The 15,030-nt window shown below is 39.0% G+C and overlaps 1 protein-coding gene across 2 annotated transcripts in view; it reads left to right on the forward strand.

Annotated features, from left to right (window-relative positions):
• The first annotated feature begins 178 nt into the window (after positions 1-178).
• Positions 179-15,030, forward strand: part of ADK (adenosine kinase) — a 507,420-nt gene continuing 492,568 nt past the window's right edge. For both annotated transcript variants that reach the window (XM_039235193.1, XM_039235195.1), the window contains exon 1: positions 179-259. In XM_039235193.1, coding sequence (XP_039091124.1) covers positions 195-259 — 65 coding nt within the window. In that variant the 5' untranslated portion in view covers positions 179-194. The remainder of the gene's footprint in view (positions 260-15,030) is intronic.

The raw sequence follows: 15,030 nt of genomic DNA on the forward strand, positions 1-15,030 counted from the left end.
GGCACTTGTACGCAGCCTAACTCAGTCTAGGGTCTCCCTACAGCCGGGGGGCGGGATTAGAAAGGGTCTGAGCCAATGGCTGTGGAAGGAAGAAACACGGAGTGGCGAGTCAAGAGAGGCGGGGTTTGGGGAGAAAGGGGCGGTGATGATATGAGGGGGTGGGCCCAGGGAGCAGAAGGGGTGGGAGCTCGAAGATGGCTGCGAACGAGGAGGAGCCGAAGCCCAAAAAGCTGAAGGTGGAGGCACCGCGAGCGCTGAGGTGAGCGCTCCTCGACAAAGGGTGGAGGGTGACGGCGTCTGCCGCTAACCAGGGCCCACGTGGGGTTTCATGGCCCCGGAGCCGAATGGTGTCCTCGCTGTCGGCATGGGGCCAAAGCACACGACCGGCAGTTCACGGAGCTGCCCGCCAAACTGCTAACCTTTGCCCAGCTCCCGCCCAGTTTGGCCGAGTTGCCGCCTGCTCCGGAGCGGCTCCGGCTGCTCTTGGCCAATCAGGACGCTGGCCTGGGGAGAACTATCCGGCCTTGGGCACGCTGTGGGCGCCACGTGGGAGCCTCCCCCGGGCTGGGCTGTGGCACTTTGGACGACCTGACCTGACTCGAGCAGAGTCTAACGCTGCCACCTCCTATTCCCTGGGGGATACCGAGGAGGAGGCCCAGCGACTGCTCTGCCCGGGGCAAAGACAGAATTCTTGGGATTTTTTCGTAAAGTGTCGCGGAAGGGCGCCTTGACCTTTCTTTTTGTACTCGTTCTGAAAGTTGACATCTTTGAAGGCCATCTGCAGGCTTGGCGGGGCGGTTTTGGGTGAATAGATAGGAAATACTGATATTTCTTTTTACTTTTTGGCAGCAGTGGAAATAGTTCTGCCCCTAACACCGGCCTCACATGATGTTGTAACTTACTTATAAAATGTTGTTTGTTAAAATATTCCTTTCTGATAAGTATTAAGTGTAACATGGACAGTCCTTGATGATTTTGAAATGTTTGTTGGGAGCCATTGACTTTTATATGTAAAAATAGACATAAATTGATTTAAAACTATTGAGATATTCCTTGATTTATATATACAAGACAAGCCTCATTTTTTCCAACTTCATCCTTCACTTTCAAAAGAATGAAGCATTTGTAAATGAAAGGAGAAGGTCGGTTAGGGGCCCGATACTGTTTTCTCGGTCTTTTGGATGAATGGTGACCAAGTCTCTGCCAGTGCTTTTAATATATTCCTACTACCCCCAAAGGATTAATATGCCTACCTTATGCAAAGAAAATAAACTTATTTTTTTCTTTTGACAACTCAGGATGTTCTGATTTTTAAAAAATGTTTATTTATTTTGAGAAAGAGAGTGAGAGACAATCCCAGGTGCTAACAGCACAGACCCCAACCCCTGAGTGATCCCACTAACGCTGGGAAATCAAGAGTCTGATGCCCAACCTACTAAGCCACCCAGGCGCTCCAGGATGTTTCCTTTTTATTTTAAGCTTTCAGTCCATAGATTGAAAATAGCAATGGCTTTTTGAATCAGACCTATGTGGGTTCAAGGGCATGTGGTTTCCCTACTCTGCCCATTTCTAGAATATTTCTTTGAAAGGTGTCTCCTTCACAAAGTTTCCGTACCAAATTGGAAGACAGATGCAACTTTTCCTTACTATCCTACTAAACATATGGTCCTTAGATTTTTCCCTTATGTTAATCCATTTTCAAGGCATTTGCCCATTTTACAGGTGAGATCAAAGCTCAATGAAATAATTAGTTAAGGAACTGAAATATGAATCCAGAGCATCTGGGTGCAAGTCCATTGTTGTTTGATTCTAGTGTCGACTTTTTTTTAAAAATTATTTTTAAAAAATAATTATTTTTGAGAGAGAGCAAGAGAGAGTGAGTGGGGCAGGGGCAGAGAGAGAGAGAGAGAGGGACTCACAAAATCTGAAGCAAGCTCCAGGCTCCGAGGTGTCAGCACAGAGCCCGATGTGGGGCTCTAACTCATGAACAGTGAGATCGTGACCTGAGCTGAAGTTGGATGCTTAACCTACTGAGCCACCCAGGCACCCCCACCCCCCCACCCCACCCAGTGTCAGCTTTTATATAACCACCCAAGAAATCTTCACTTAGCCCTGGTTATGGATCCTTAAAAACAAAGATAAATAATAATATTTAACATTTAAGTATGTACATATCAGGCACTGTTTCAGCAGTTTATCTGTTTTAGCATATGTGCTGCCAAAGTGAGCACAGCAGTTTACTTGTTTTAACTCATTCAAGCACACAACAACCTTATAAGGTAGATACTATAATTTACATTATACTAAGGAAGAAACAGGCATAGAGAAATTGTAAGTTGATCAAGGTCACGTATCTAATAACAGATGGGGTTGGGATTTTAATCCAGATAGTCTGATTCCCGGCTTGTGCTCTTAATTACCATGTTATACTTACTAACTTCAAGCAATTATCCAAAAACTCTCAAGAACTGTTAACTCAGTTTTTGTTTCTCTACTTCTGCTTATTTTTTTTTTGTTGTTGTTAATGTACATAACTTTTTATGTTGGTGCAATATATACGTGTATCATACTTAATTCTTTCTTTGTAAATTAAAAAAATTTACATGCAAGTTAGTTAGCATATAGTACAGTAATGATTTCAGGAGTAGAATCCAGTGACTCATCCCCTCCATGTAACACCTAGTCCTCATCCCAACAAGTGTCTTCCTTAATGCCCCTTGTCCATTTAGCCCATCCCCCTTATCGTACTTAATTCTTAAATATATTGAATATATCTTATATGTCATTGTGTTTTTTAAAAATTTGTGTAAGCACTGGGGCTACTGGCTGGCTCAGTCAGTACAGTCTGACTGTACTGTCAGTCGCTACAGCATGTGACTCTTTGATCTCAGAGTCATGAGTACAAACCCCATGTTGGGCATAGAGCTTACTTAAAATGAACAAACAAAAAAACTACCCCCAAATTATACAAATCCTTAGGCAACTAAAAACTCATTTTATATAATACTTACTTGGTGCCACTGTAGACATGAAGTTAAAATATTAGACACTTGAGTACTTGGACAAATCTCTTAATTTTGTGTGAAGACCTTTGGGCATTAGCTTTTCCTACTTCTATTAATTTGGCTTTAAGGGTTGCAGTGTGATAATGCATTTATTGGTTGGACTGCTTGCATTATCTATGATGACTGGCTCTAGAGTTAAGGGACTAGCTACCTGTTTTGGTAATTTTTCAGGAGAGTGGCTTATAAAGCCTAAGCATAATTTAGTGTGTAGAATCAGTGACGAACAAATGAATGTATGATATATGTTTGTAGATGTCAGGGAGAGGAGTTAGAACTTTGAGAATTTCAGTTAGCTCTGGGGTGGTCGTTCTCAACCAGAGGAAATTTTACCTTGCAGGGACATTTGGCAATGTCTGGAAACGTTTTTGGTAGGGAATGCTACAGGCACTTAGAAGTAGAGTTCAAAGATGCTGCTAACCATCCTACAATGTACATGAAGCCCCCTACAACAACAAAGAATTATCTAGCTAAAATTAACAGTAGTGTTGAGACTGAAAAAACTTACTCTAAGGGAGAGTATTTGACAAGTCTAGCCTTCCTTTTTTAAAATATCCATTATTTTTCTAGGTTGGATTGCTTGTCAGGTTGTAGTAGTTACTGAAGTTGCAAAGAAATAAGCAGGCTTTAACATGTTTTCATGTGGGGTTGGGGAACAAAAGAGAATATTAATTGAGTGCCAGATATTATACTAGGTGCTTTATATATGCTATCTCCTGTAATCTTCCCAGCAACCTGTGAGTTAGGTAATACTCCTTGTGTCACAGATAAGGTATTTGGGGCTGAAAGAAATTGGGAAACATTTTTGGGAACTGATCCCTAGTTGAATATGTTCCATGATGAATACCTGTATTTAGGACCACTCATTTTCTTTTCTCTCCTTTGAAATCTCATCCAAGTTTATTTCTTTAGTGGTCACCTCTAAGAGGACCCTGTTCTTTTGCAAGCTTATTGAACATGTTCCAACTGTGTTTTTTATTTTTCCAGTCAGTCTAAGTGGCTGCTATTTTAGGAATGGTGCTAAATATTAGGTGCTAATATGTAGTGAGGTAAGACCCAGATACCATGTAAGGGTTGGGAAAATGATACCTGAGATTTCTGAAAGATGACATTGAGTTAACCAGGTATGAAGTAGGGTGTTTGACTTTATAGAAAGGTTTGTTTGGAGGTAGAGATGGGAGAGAGCTGCCTCTGTAGGGAACTAGAGATGGTTTGGTCTGACTGGAGCAGAAGGTAGAAGGCATCCAGGCTTTGTACTGGACATATACTGGATCATATGTGTGATCTATTGCTATGTCCTTAAGTTGTCAGACCCTAATTTTAACTGTCTGCTGAATATCTCCTTCTGAGTGTCTTGCTGGCCCTTCAAAGTCATGTATATCAAGCGAAATCTGTCTCTTGTCCAAAATGTGCACCTTCTTCCTACATCTGTTAATGGCACTATCTAATTTCTGTTTCTCCATAATTTGGAACCTAGGTATTTGCTTCATTTTCCATCCACATATGGTTATCAAAGTTGGTCTTTTCTTCTTTAGTAATGTCTCATAAATGCCTTTCCTTTTCCATTCCTGCTGCCACAACTCAAGTGTAGATTTTATCTTGCTTAGGTATGTTGGCTTCATAACAAGTCTCTCCACTTCCACTGTCAAGTTCTTCCTAATCTCTTTCAGACATAGCTATACTCATTCATCATAGCAAATATTTGCAAGTTCTGAAGTTGATGTTAGGACGGGTTGAATCCTAAGAGCCCACATTATACCTCTGACATTAGCAATTAAAGATGGTCCCAGGTCATGACTTTTAGTAATACTAAAAAGAAAACAAACTGTAATTCTCCAATCAGCAAATACTGAGCTTTTCTCAAATTACTGCTTCCTAAACATTTCACTTCCATGGATTCCTTTTTATTCTTTCCCTCTGTGTCCTGCCTTACTAAGGACCCCGTGTTTTAAAAATTGTATAGTAAATATAGGGAGAAAAGTCTAAGTATCTTAAGTGACCAAGTAATAGTTTTAGTAGTCCCTTCTTCTAAAACACATTTTTTTTTTTCTCTTTCAGAAAATTCTCTGGAAGATTATTTTTACAAACTGAGCACACTGTTCTAGGAGTGGTTTGTTGTGAGGATTAAATGAGGAAAATATATGCAGACTGGAAAAGAGAAAGGATGATTGCATATCCTTAGTGTGTTGCACAGTGTCTAGTCCTTAGGAGTGATTCAGTTAATGTTTGTGAATGAATTATTAGCACAGTATAGAGTGGCACTGATAACCTTCACTTTATTAAACCTTATATTTTAATAATGCAGCTGAAAATTGAAGATGGCTCTTTTTGGATGATACTGTGTGGTGTTCACTTATATTCACAAATGTAATCTTTTAAGATTAAGGCTTTGGGCTATGAAGGAAAATGGAAAACAAAAGTCTTCTGAGGTACTTTATCTGAATGTTCTAATAAGGTGCTTTCCTGGGCATTATATGCTAGGACAGAGTGAGAGGAGGTGGAGAGACAGCCAGGGGCAAGCCTGCATGATAGTCCTGGGTGTCTAGGGGCATGTGGGAAAGGCTTAGAGCTCAGGGAAAGTGGGATGGGCTGTAGGAAAAAAGATAGGCATTGAAGACCATGTTTCTGATTTTAGGTATAGGCCTAGACTGAATAACAGTAAATAAAATATAAGGCTGATATGCTACTTTCTACCTGGAATATAGCTCTACTTCCCTTCTGTTACTTAAGATGCTGCCTGTGCAAAATGTTCACAGTTAAGTGGAATATGAGAGAGAGAATCAAAATTACAAAGAGCGTTTTGATCAGGATGGAAGGCAGTAGAGTAGTGATTAAGAGCATGGTCTTTGGAATCTGACATCTCGTTTGACTCTTGGTCCTTCTTAGCTGGTGATCCTGGAACAGTTGCTTACTGGCCTTGTGCCTGTTTTCTCACATATGAAATGGGTATAATAATAGTGCCTACCTCAGGGGCGCCTGGGTGGCTCAGTTGGTTGAGCGTCCGACTCCAGCTCAGGCCATGATCTCACGGTTTTTGGGTTCGAGCCCTGCATCGGGCTCTGTGCGGATAGCTCAGAGCCTGGAGCCTGCTTCGGATTCTGTGTCTCTCTCTCTCTCACCCTCACCTGCTCATGCTGTATTTCTCTCTCTCTCTCTCTCTCTCTCTCAGAAATAAAAAAAAACATTAAAAAAAATAATAGTGACTACTTCAAAACATTGTTAAGAGGATTATATGAGAAAATAAATATAAAATTGGCAGCCCGTAAATCTACAATAAATGTTAGTTGTTACTGTGGTACTGTTTATCCTACTATTGATGGTCTATGTTGTTCCTAATGCAGCAATTACAAATTGAAAAAAGAAAACAGAAAGATACAGGTAAGATAAAACATATGCAGGGATTAAAACAGGGAGGAAACATGCAATTAGACTCTGGGTTCAGGAGCTGGTGGAAATAACTGTGTAGGGAAACTGGTGTCATATAGTGGATGAAACTGGGAGCTGGACTGGGACTGGTTGAAAAGAAGCCTTTGCCCCTGGCTGTTGTTTTAAAAAGCTGTGAGCCTGGTATAGAGATGGTATAGAGAGGGCCTGGTATAGAGATGGCTGAGCGCCAGATGGCTCAGAGTTGGGAATTGTAATTTCTTCACTATCACGTACTGTGAGAATACCAAGGTTGGAGGTCATGGGTCCTGGAAGAGGGGTGACTGACCTCAAACCACTGGAAAAAAGGAAGAGGAAATTCCGAGCTTGCAAAAATAATGAGGAAGAACATTATTTAGAAAATAAGCATGACTGCCGTGAGATAAACTCACTCAAAATCTGATGGAATTACTACAGCAATTTCAAAATGACTTTATATAGTTTAGAGATCTTCAAAAAAATAAAGGAAGTAATAGCCACTAAAGACATGTTATGAATTAAAAATTAACAGATATGAAATAGCTATGTAAAAGAATAAATGGAGTTACTGAAGTTAAAACAAAAAATAGGTTGATCAAACTCTAGATCAAATATATTTGAAGGGAAAATTAGCGAATGGAAGATAGTACTGAGTAATTCACTCAGATGTAAAATAGAGACATTAAGAGAAGGGAATATAAATTGGGAGGCAACAACTTAACATCTAACTGGGTTTTCCAAAAAGAAGAAAAAAAAAAAAAAGAAATAGTGTGAATGCTGGAGAGGATATATTAGAAGAAATGATGGCTGACAATTTTCTAGACTTTAGGAGCAGTATCCTCTGATTGAAAGGGTATTCCAGGTACACAGTAAGATAAAAACAAAAATCCACACTAAAATTTGGAGATTTTTATCCTAATTATTAATGTGCATAGAAAGAATCTGAAATTTTAGACAACACCCCAATTTTTTTAATGTTTATTTATTTTTGAGAGTGAGAGAGACAGAGCACAAATGGGAGAGGGGCAGAGAGAGAGAGGGAGACAGAATCTGAAGCAGGCCCTAGGCTCTGAGTGGTCAGCACAGAGTCCGATGTGGGGCTTGAACTCATGAACTGCAAGATCATGACCTGAGCTGAAGTTGGACACTCAATCGACCGAGCCACTCAGGTGCCCCAAAGAACATCCAAAATTTAATAGTAGTTATCTCTACGTGGAAACATAGTGGGTTATTTTTGTTTAGTTTCATTTTTTTAGTTTTCCAACTTTTTTACACTGCACGTGTATATTAGGACTCTGGATTTTAAGCTAGAGAAACTTGATGTGCACTAAATATGTATTTTGGGTAAGTGCTGAGTAGCTAGATATCATCATTATAGAATGGAACTCTGGAATACTAAGTGAATCTGAAAATTTATAAAGTAAGTAGTATAATGGTTTTATTATAGATTGTAATCTTTTTGTCTATATTTCTGAAATCACCAAATCTCTGAAAACTGGAAGGTTTAACTTTTTTTTTTTTAAATGTTTTTTATTTATTTCTAGGAGATAGAGAGACAGCGTGAGCAGGGGAGGGTCAGAGAGAGAGGGAGTCACAGACTGAAACAGGCTCCAGGCTCTGAGCTGGCAGTCAGCGCAGAGCCCGACGTGGGGCTCGAACTCACGAACCGCGAGATCATGACCTAAGCGAAAGTCGGACGCTTAACCGACTAAGCCACCCAGGCGCCCCATGTTTAACTTTTTTTAAAAGTTAATTTGGCAGCGCAACTTGATATGAGGCTCTCTGTAGTGTGTATCTGCCTTACACAAATGTGTATGTTTTGTTGTAGAAACATTAGTTTGTTAATGACACGCTTGATGAAACTCTGGGTGGTTTACCAATTTTAAAATGAAGTTCTCATCAGTTGCTGCATTTTTCCTGAGGTTCCCATTCAACACATCTATGATTTTAAGTATTTCAGAGATCTCTTTTGCTTAGCCCTGCCATAATACTGGTCATGTCATTGAGTTATTATGCTTTTCTTCCTGTATAATACTGACTGACTAAAGATTTTTCATAAGTTTTTGAATCTCAAGATTTAGAAGGCTTATTTCACTGAAGTGGTCTTTACAAACTGAAGTTTCACATACTGCTTGAAAAATATACTTTTTGAATATTTTCCAAAGCAGATTTAAAGTTGCTACTTTCACTCACATGTCTTATTTCTGATGTTTTTGCTTGTACTTGTTTGTACTTGTGGCCTCCTATGATTTGTGTTCATCTAGAAAGCAATGTAATTAGCTTTCAGCATAAGAACATCCGAACATGTGAGTTTCCATTTGCATTTTGGCTTTCATTGCATGCATGCTGATTTCAGAATATTCTGTTTTCTAGAATAGAATAAGAAAATATGTACAGCAGTTTTCAAGAAAGAAATCTTACCTTCTCAAGGCATGTTAGTTTGGTTACCATATTAACAGGCTCTGTTTAGCCACATTTAGTTACTAGTAAGTCTTGCTATTTTGCTGTTGCCTTCAAATGCAGGATTATAGACATGAAAGTAGCCTATGTGATCATTAATCATTGATCACTCACAAAATTAGTGATGATTAGAAATGATATTGAAGTGATTACTTGGCTATTTGCCTTCTAGGGGCTGAAGTTGAACTTTAGTGCATCCCTGGTAGAACCGTTTCTCAGTAGACTCCATTAACTAACATAACTGATTACCCCCGTCAAAGTGATTCATTCTAGGAGTGCATCTCTTGTCTCTATTATCTTTGGGTATATTGGATTTATTTCTCACGTAGGCCATCTTAGTATAACAAGAAAGATGGTTGGGGCGTCTGGGTGGCTCAGTCAGTGAAGCATCCAACTTCACTCAGGTCATGATCTCACAGTTTGTGAGTCTGAGCCCTGAATTGGGCTCTGTGCTGACAGCTCAGAGCCTGGAGCCTGTTTCGGATTCTGTGTTGCCCCTTCTCTCTGCCCCTCCTCCGCTCATTCTCTGTCTTTCTCTGTCTCAAAAATAAATAAACACTAAAAAAAATAAAAATAAAAAGAATAACAAGAAAGATGGCATTTCCCCACCCTAAGCCTAAATTTGAGCCCAGCAGAAAAGACTTTTCACATCCATGTATCAATTTTGAAAATACTCTGGTTGGAACTGCCTGGGTTCCATAACCACCATTGAGCCAATTAATGTATCAGAGGTGGGATTTTGGCCAGCTTTGGATATATTCTTACTCCTTATCTCCTGTGTCACGTGCACCCATGTGGATGTGGGTGGGTGTGTGAGCCAGTGGTGTTTGCATGTGTGGGGTAGTGGAGAGAGTTAAGGGGGGCACACTAATCAGTAACTCCTTTTGGGTCTTGTAGAGTGAAGGAGGTGATGTGATTCCTTCAGCATGAGAAAAATCCATAGCATAGAAAAATCTATTTCTATAGCATGTATAGAAAATATTTGTGAAAACAAGCAAACAATCGTCCCCCTACTCAAAATCTCATTCCTCAAGGTCTAGCCAAAGTCTGTGTTCTCTATAAAACTCTTCTAATCATCCATCTTGGAAACACCTCTTCAGGCTGTTTGTACTTTAAAATTTGCATTATTGCTGTGTGCATAACGTGCATGTTTTATCTTGCCTACTGCTGCTTGAAGTCAGAAAACCAGTTTAACTTTTAGGGCCTCATAATTAATTACTTCACTGTAATATAACAGACACTAAAGTTTTGTTGAATGAATGAATTCTAAACTCTTTAAAGATGTTTTTGGTATGTTTGTAGTACGCAGTAGTGCAAAATGGATTCATGTGTTATCTGTAAATTCGTATCTATTTATAAGAGTTAGTAGAACCCCTACTTGAAAATATTTCATGGTTCTTGGACCTTTCATTTTTTTTTTTTTTTTTTTTTTTTTACAAATAGTTTGTCAGATTAGTTTCCACATAACACCCAGTGCTCATCCCCACAAGTGCCCTCCTCCATGCCCATCCCTCCCTCCCCGCCACATCCATCAGTCCTCAGTTTTTGTCAGCATTCAAGAGTCTCTCATGGTTTGCCTCTCTCCCCTTCCCCCACCATTTCCCCCTTCTTCTCCCCCTTGTTCCTCAGTTAAGTTCCTCCTAATCCTCCTATACGTGCAAACATATGATATTTGTCCTTCTCTGCCTGACTTATTTTGCTCAGCGTAACCCCCTCAAGGTCCATCCATGTTGCTACACATGGCCAGATTTCATTGTTTCTCATTGCCATGTAGTATTCCATGGTATAGATAAACCACACCGTCTTGATCCATTCATCTGTTGATGGACACTTAGGCTCTTTCCATGTTTTAGCTATTGTGGAGAGTGCTGCTATGAACATTGGGGTGCATGTGCTCCTATGCATCAGCATTTCTGTATCCCTTGGGTAAATTCCTAGCAGTGCTATTGCTGGGTCATAGGGGAGTTCTATTGTTAGTTTCCTGAGGAACCTCCACACTGTTTTCCAGAGGGGCTGTACCAGTTTACATTCCCACCAACAGTGTAGGAGGGTGCCCGTTTCTCCACATCATCGCCAGCGTCTAGAGTTCTGTGATTTGCTCATTTTAGCCACTCTGGCGTGAGGTGGTATGGACCTTTCATTTTTCTTGTTATACGGAGTGTGCTTGGGTGCAAAATAAATGTGATACTGCAGGACAGTAGAGGTAAGAGATGCACTCCTAGATTTCATTTCTGTTCTTTTGGTGACTCTCGTGAGCTTTGAGTATAATAATCATTTCATGCATTTGCCCAATGGGAAAATTCCTTTAGAGGTAAATATACTTCTGCATAAACATTTTATTAAGATCCTGTGGTCATTGTTTTCTTTTCTAAATATAAAATTGGTTATTTGGTGGAGGAATACATTTCTTTTTTTTATATTTTCTGAAGGAGTGAATTTACAAAGAAGATCTCAGTGACCTATCAGTATGATTAATCTTCTTCCTGTGGGTTAGCAAGTCCTTAATTAGTGAGACTTTGTAATGTAATTAGAACTCTAAAACATTGAGGATTAGCAATACTATTCTTCATTTTGTAGAGTACTGTGTAACATAATATACTATGTAACCAATGGATGATACCACAAGATGGTCTTTTAAAGTAATGGGTCTCTGTTGACTCATCCAGGAGGGGTCACTTGGAAACAAAATATAGCTGAAGAATCAACTTCAGATGTCTTAGGTTTTCTCTAGTTCCTTTAGGCTTGAGGTAGCAAAATAAACTGTAATTTTACTCTTTGAGCCCTAGAGCTAAAGTCTGAAAACCCATGTAAGTTTTTGAGTAAACAAGTCAAAATACAAGAAAATTATTTCCTTTAAAAATAAACAGTTCAAATGTGTTGTCTTTGAAGTTAACCACATGAGAGATTTGAACATTTTCTTGTTTAATAGGCATGAGTGAGGGTAGTCTTAGGTTCCTTCTAATATAGACTTTTTCAGAACTTGTTTTTCCTAAACAGAGATGAAACGTTAGTTATCATTTTTAGTTTAGTTTTGTTGAAGATTAAAGATTATGTTAAGCTGTAGAAGTGATGCAGGCTTACACCCTGGGTTATGTCTCTGTTCTCACACACTCAAAATGAAGTGATTCTAGTACATTTTAGCATTGGACAGATGGCATGTTGATGCACATGAAAGTGTACTAACAAAATTCTACTTGTTTTACTTAGCCGTTGCTTAACCAAATGTATAGAACTGGGTGGTTTAGATTTGAAATAGTACAGTAAAACAATTACAATTACATTATTTAAAGTTAAAAATTTTATTTCCTCTTCTTTAAATTTTTTTTTTAATGTTTTATTTATTTCTGAGAGAGATAGACACATACCGCATGAGCAAGGGAGGGTCAGAGAGAGAGAGGGAGATACAGAATCTGAAGCAGGCTCTAGGCTCTGAGCTGGCTGTCAGCATAGAGCCCAACACGGGGCTCAAACCCATGAACCGTGAGATCATGACCTGAGCCGAAGTCGGACGCTTAACCGACTGAGTCACCCAGGTGCCCCTAAAATTTTAAAATTTTTGTATTTTGAGAGTGAGCAGGGGAAGAGCAGGGAGAGGGGAGAGAAGGAGAATCCCAGGCAGGCTCTGCACTGTCAGCCCAGAGCCCAAAATGGGTCTAGAACTCCAGAACCATGAGATCATTTCAGCTGAAATTAAGAGTCTAATGGAGCCACTCAGGTGCCCTCATAGTAACATTATTTAATTAAGTAGTATTCAGAGTTTAGTATTAAAAATAGCATTTTTTTAAAAAAAGAGAGGAAAAGATGTCTTTTTTGGGAGATGTGGGGAGTATAGGTTCTTCTCTACATGGAGGTTTGACTTCTTTGTGTCTTTCCCTGTGCTTGAATGTTGTAAGGGTGCTGTATAGAGAAATATATACATTTCTAGACTTAAACTCACAGATCTTTAGAATTGGGAGATGTATTAAGTTATCTTGGCCTCGCCTACTCCATTAGGCAGCAATCCCTTCTTTAGCACTCCTCCTCCCCTATTTGTGTACCATTCCTCCCCTAGGTTCAGCACAAATAAGGGAAGAGGAGTACATTTTTCCACTAATGGAAATACACCACACACACACACACACACACACACACACACACACACACACACGAGACCTTTGACTTATGTGAAGCTTGAATAAACTACGTTCCTGAGAAGACTTAATATCTGGTAGCTATCAAGTCCAATCCAGAGCTCTTTAAATGATTTGTTGGCCTAGATGTCGCATCTTTACACTCATAAAACAGGTCTGTATACTCATAAGCAAGCTCTCTAGCCATCGCCTTTGAAAAATTTTTCCAAAGATTTCTGGGAAGTGCTGGTGGGAGTGGGTGTATAAATCCACACCCTGGTGGGTGGGACCTCACACAGCTGAGGATTTCTGCAAATTGCGGAATTGGGGTGTGAAAACAATCACACATTTCAGCCAAGATGTGCCTCTGAAATTATAATTTACAATTTCATGTGATTTTTAGAAACTCTTTGAACATGTTTTAGAACCTTTAGACTGTTAGTGCCTGTTGAGGTACTTAAAATCAGTCTAATATTTACATTGTAGAGTTGAGAGAATTGAAGCCCAGAGAGGTTAAGTGGTACCAGTCAGGTAACACAGCTAGTTTACTTAAAGCAGTTAAGTATTTGAGTTGAGATTTGATCCCAAGTCATATAACTGGCCATTGTATTTATCCTCCAGAACAAAAAATGAAGTGTCTGGTTTTTTTTTTTTTTGGAAGTTTGTTTGTTTTGAGAGAAAATAACGTGTTTAAAGATTATATCATGTGCTTTCACTTACCCTTTCTTACTGGCCCTTACAGGAAGTCCACCAGGCCAACTGCCTTCAACTGAGGAAATAGAACTACAGAGTTAAGACTCCCTAATTAGTGAGCTCTCAGTTCATATTCAGAACATACAACTCACATTTCCTGCTGCTTATATTACATTTATGAAGACACAAATTGAGAACTTGTCGAAGTGAATTCTGTGTGTCCTAGATAAGCACACTATTTAAAGAAGTTCAGTGGCACTGTGTTTAGTAATCTTTAGATTTTTGTCTTTCAAGTTCTCTTATTAACAAAACATATGTAGCCCTTCCCTCACCCTCAAGAATAAATACTACTGTATTCCCTTATGGAATATACTTCAGTTGGTTAACTCATTGAACTTGACTTTTTTTTAAATTTTTTATTTTTAAATTCTTTTTAGCATTTATTCAGTTTTGAGAGACAGAGAATGAGTGGAGAAGGGGCAGAGAGAGAGGCAGACACAGAATCTGAAACAGGCTCTGAGCCATCAGCACAGAGCCTGATGTGGGGCTCGAACCCACAAACTGTGAGATCATGACCTGAGCTGAAGTCGGATGCTTAACTGACTGAGCCACCCAGGCACCCCTGAACTTGACTTTTGAGCAGAGTTCTAATTAAAAAGCCTTGAGCGAATGAATTTTGCTTATGTTTAAGAATTAAACTGTTCCAGTTAAGAGAACAATTTCTAGTAAGTTTTAATTTACTTTGGAGATTTTGGACTTTGCCCTGATATTAATAATTTGAATCTTATGTCTTAAGTGTTATTAATTATAATAACATGAAGTAACTTATTGTTTAGAAAGTTTAATATATGCCCAAAGTTACACAGTTAGTGAGTGGCAGAAATAGAATTCAAACCTGAATATGTCTTATTAAAGATTTTTAATAATTAGCTGTAATATTCAGATATATAAACAACAATAGGAATCAACAGTGACTTGTATGATTAAAAAAATTAAGCACACCCTTTGTTTCAAAAAGTATTTCTGTATTATGAATGAAGCAATTATTAGTAATCATCTGAAAAGCTATTAATCATTTAATACTATTAGTAATTTAAAATCCTGTGAAAATGTTCTACCAGATCTGAGATGGCAATGATGAGAATTCTTTTTTATTAAAAATGACCTACAGTCATAATTAGCGTTGGACCTCATAGAAACAATTATAATGAGGGGCAACCTTTTGATAGAAATGATGAAATGTTCAGTTAGCCTACTTTTAAGAATAAGACTACAACAGGGGCGCCTGGGTGGCTTAGTCGGTT

The sequence above is a fragment of the Hyaena hyaena genome, unplaced genomic scaffold, assembly GCF_003009895.1.
Source record: "Hyaena hyaena isolate Hyena2069 unplaced genomic scaffold, ASM300989v1 scaffold_97, whole genome shotgun sequence".
Classification (NCBI taxonomy): domain Eukaryota; kingdom Metazoa; phylum Chordata; class Mammalia; order Carnivora; family Hyaenidae; genus Hyaena; species Hyaena hyaena.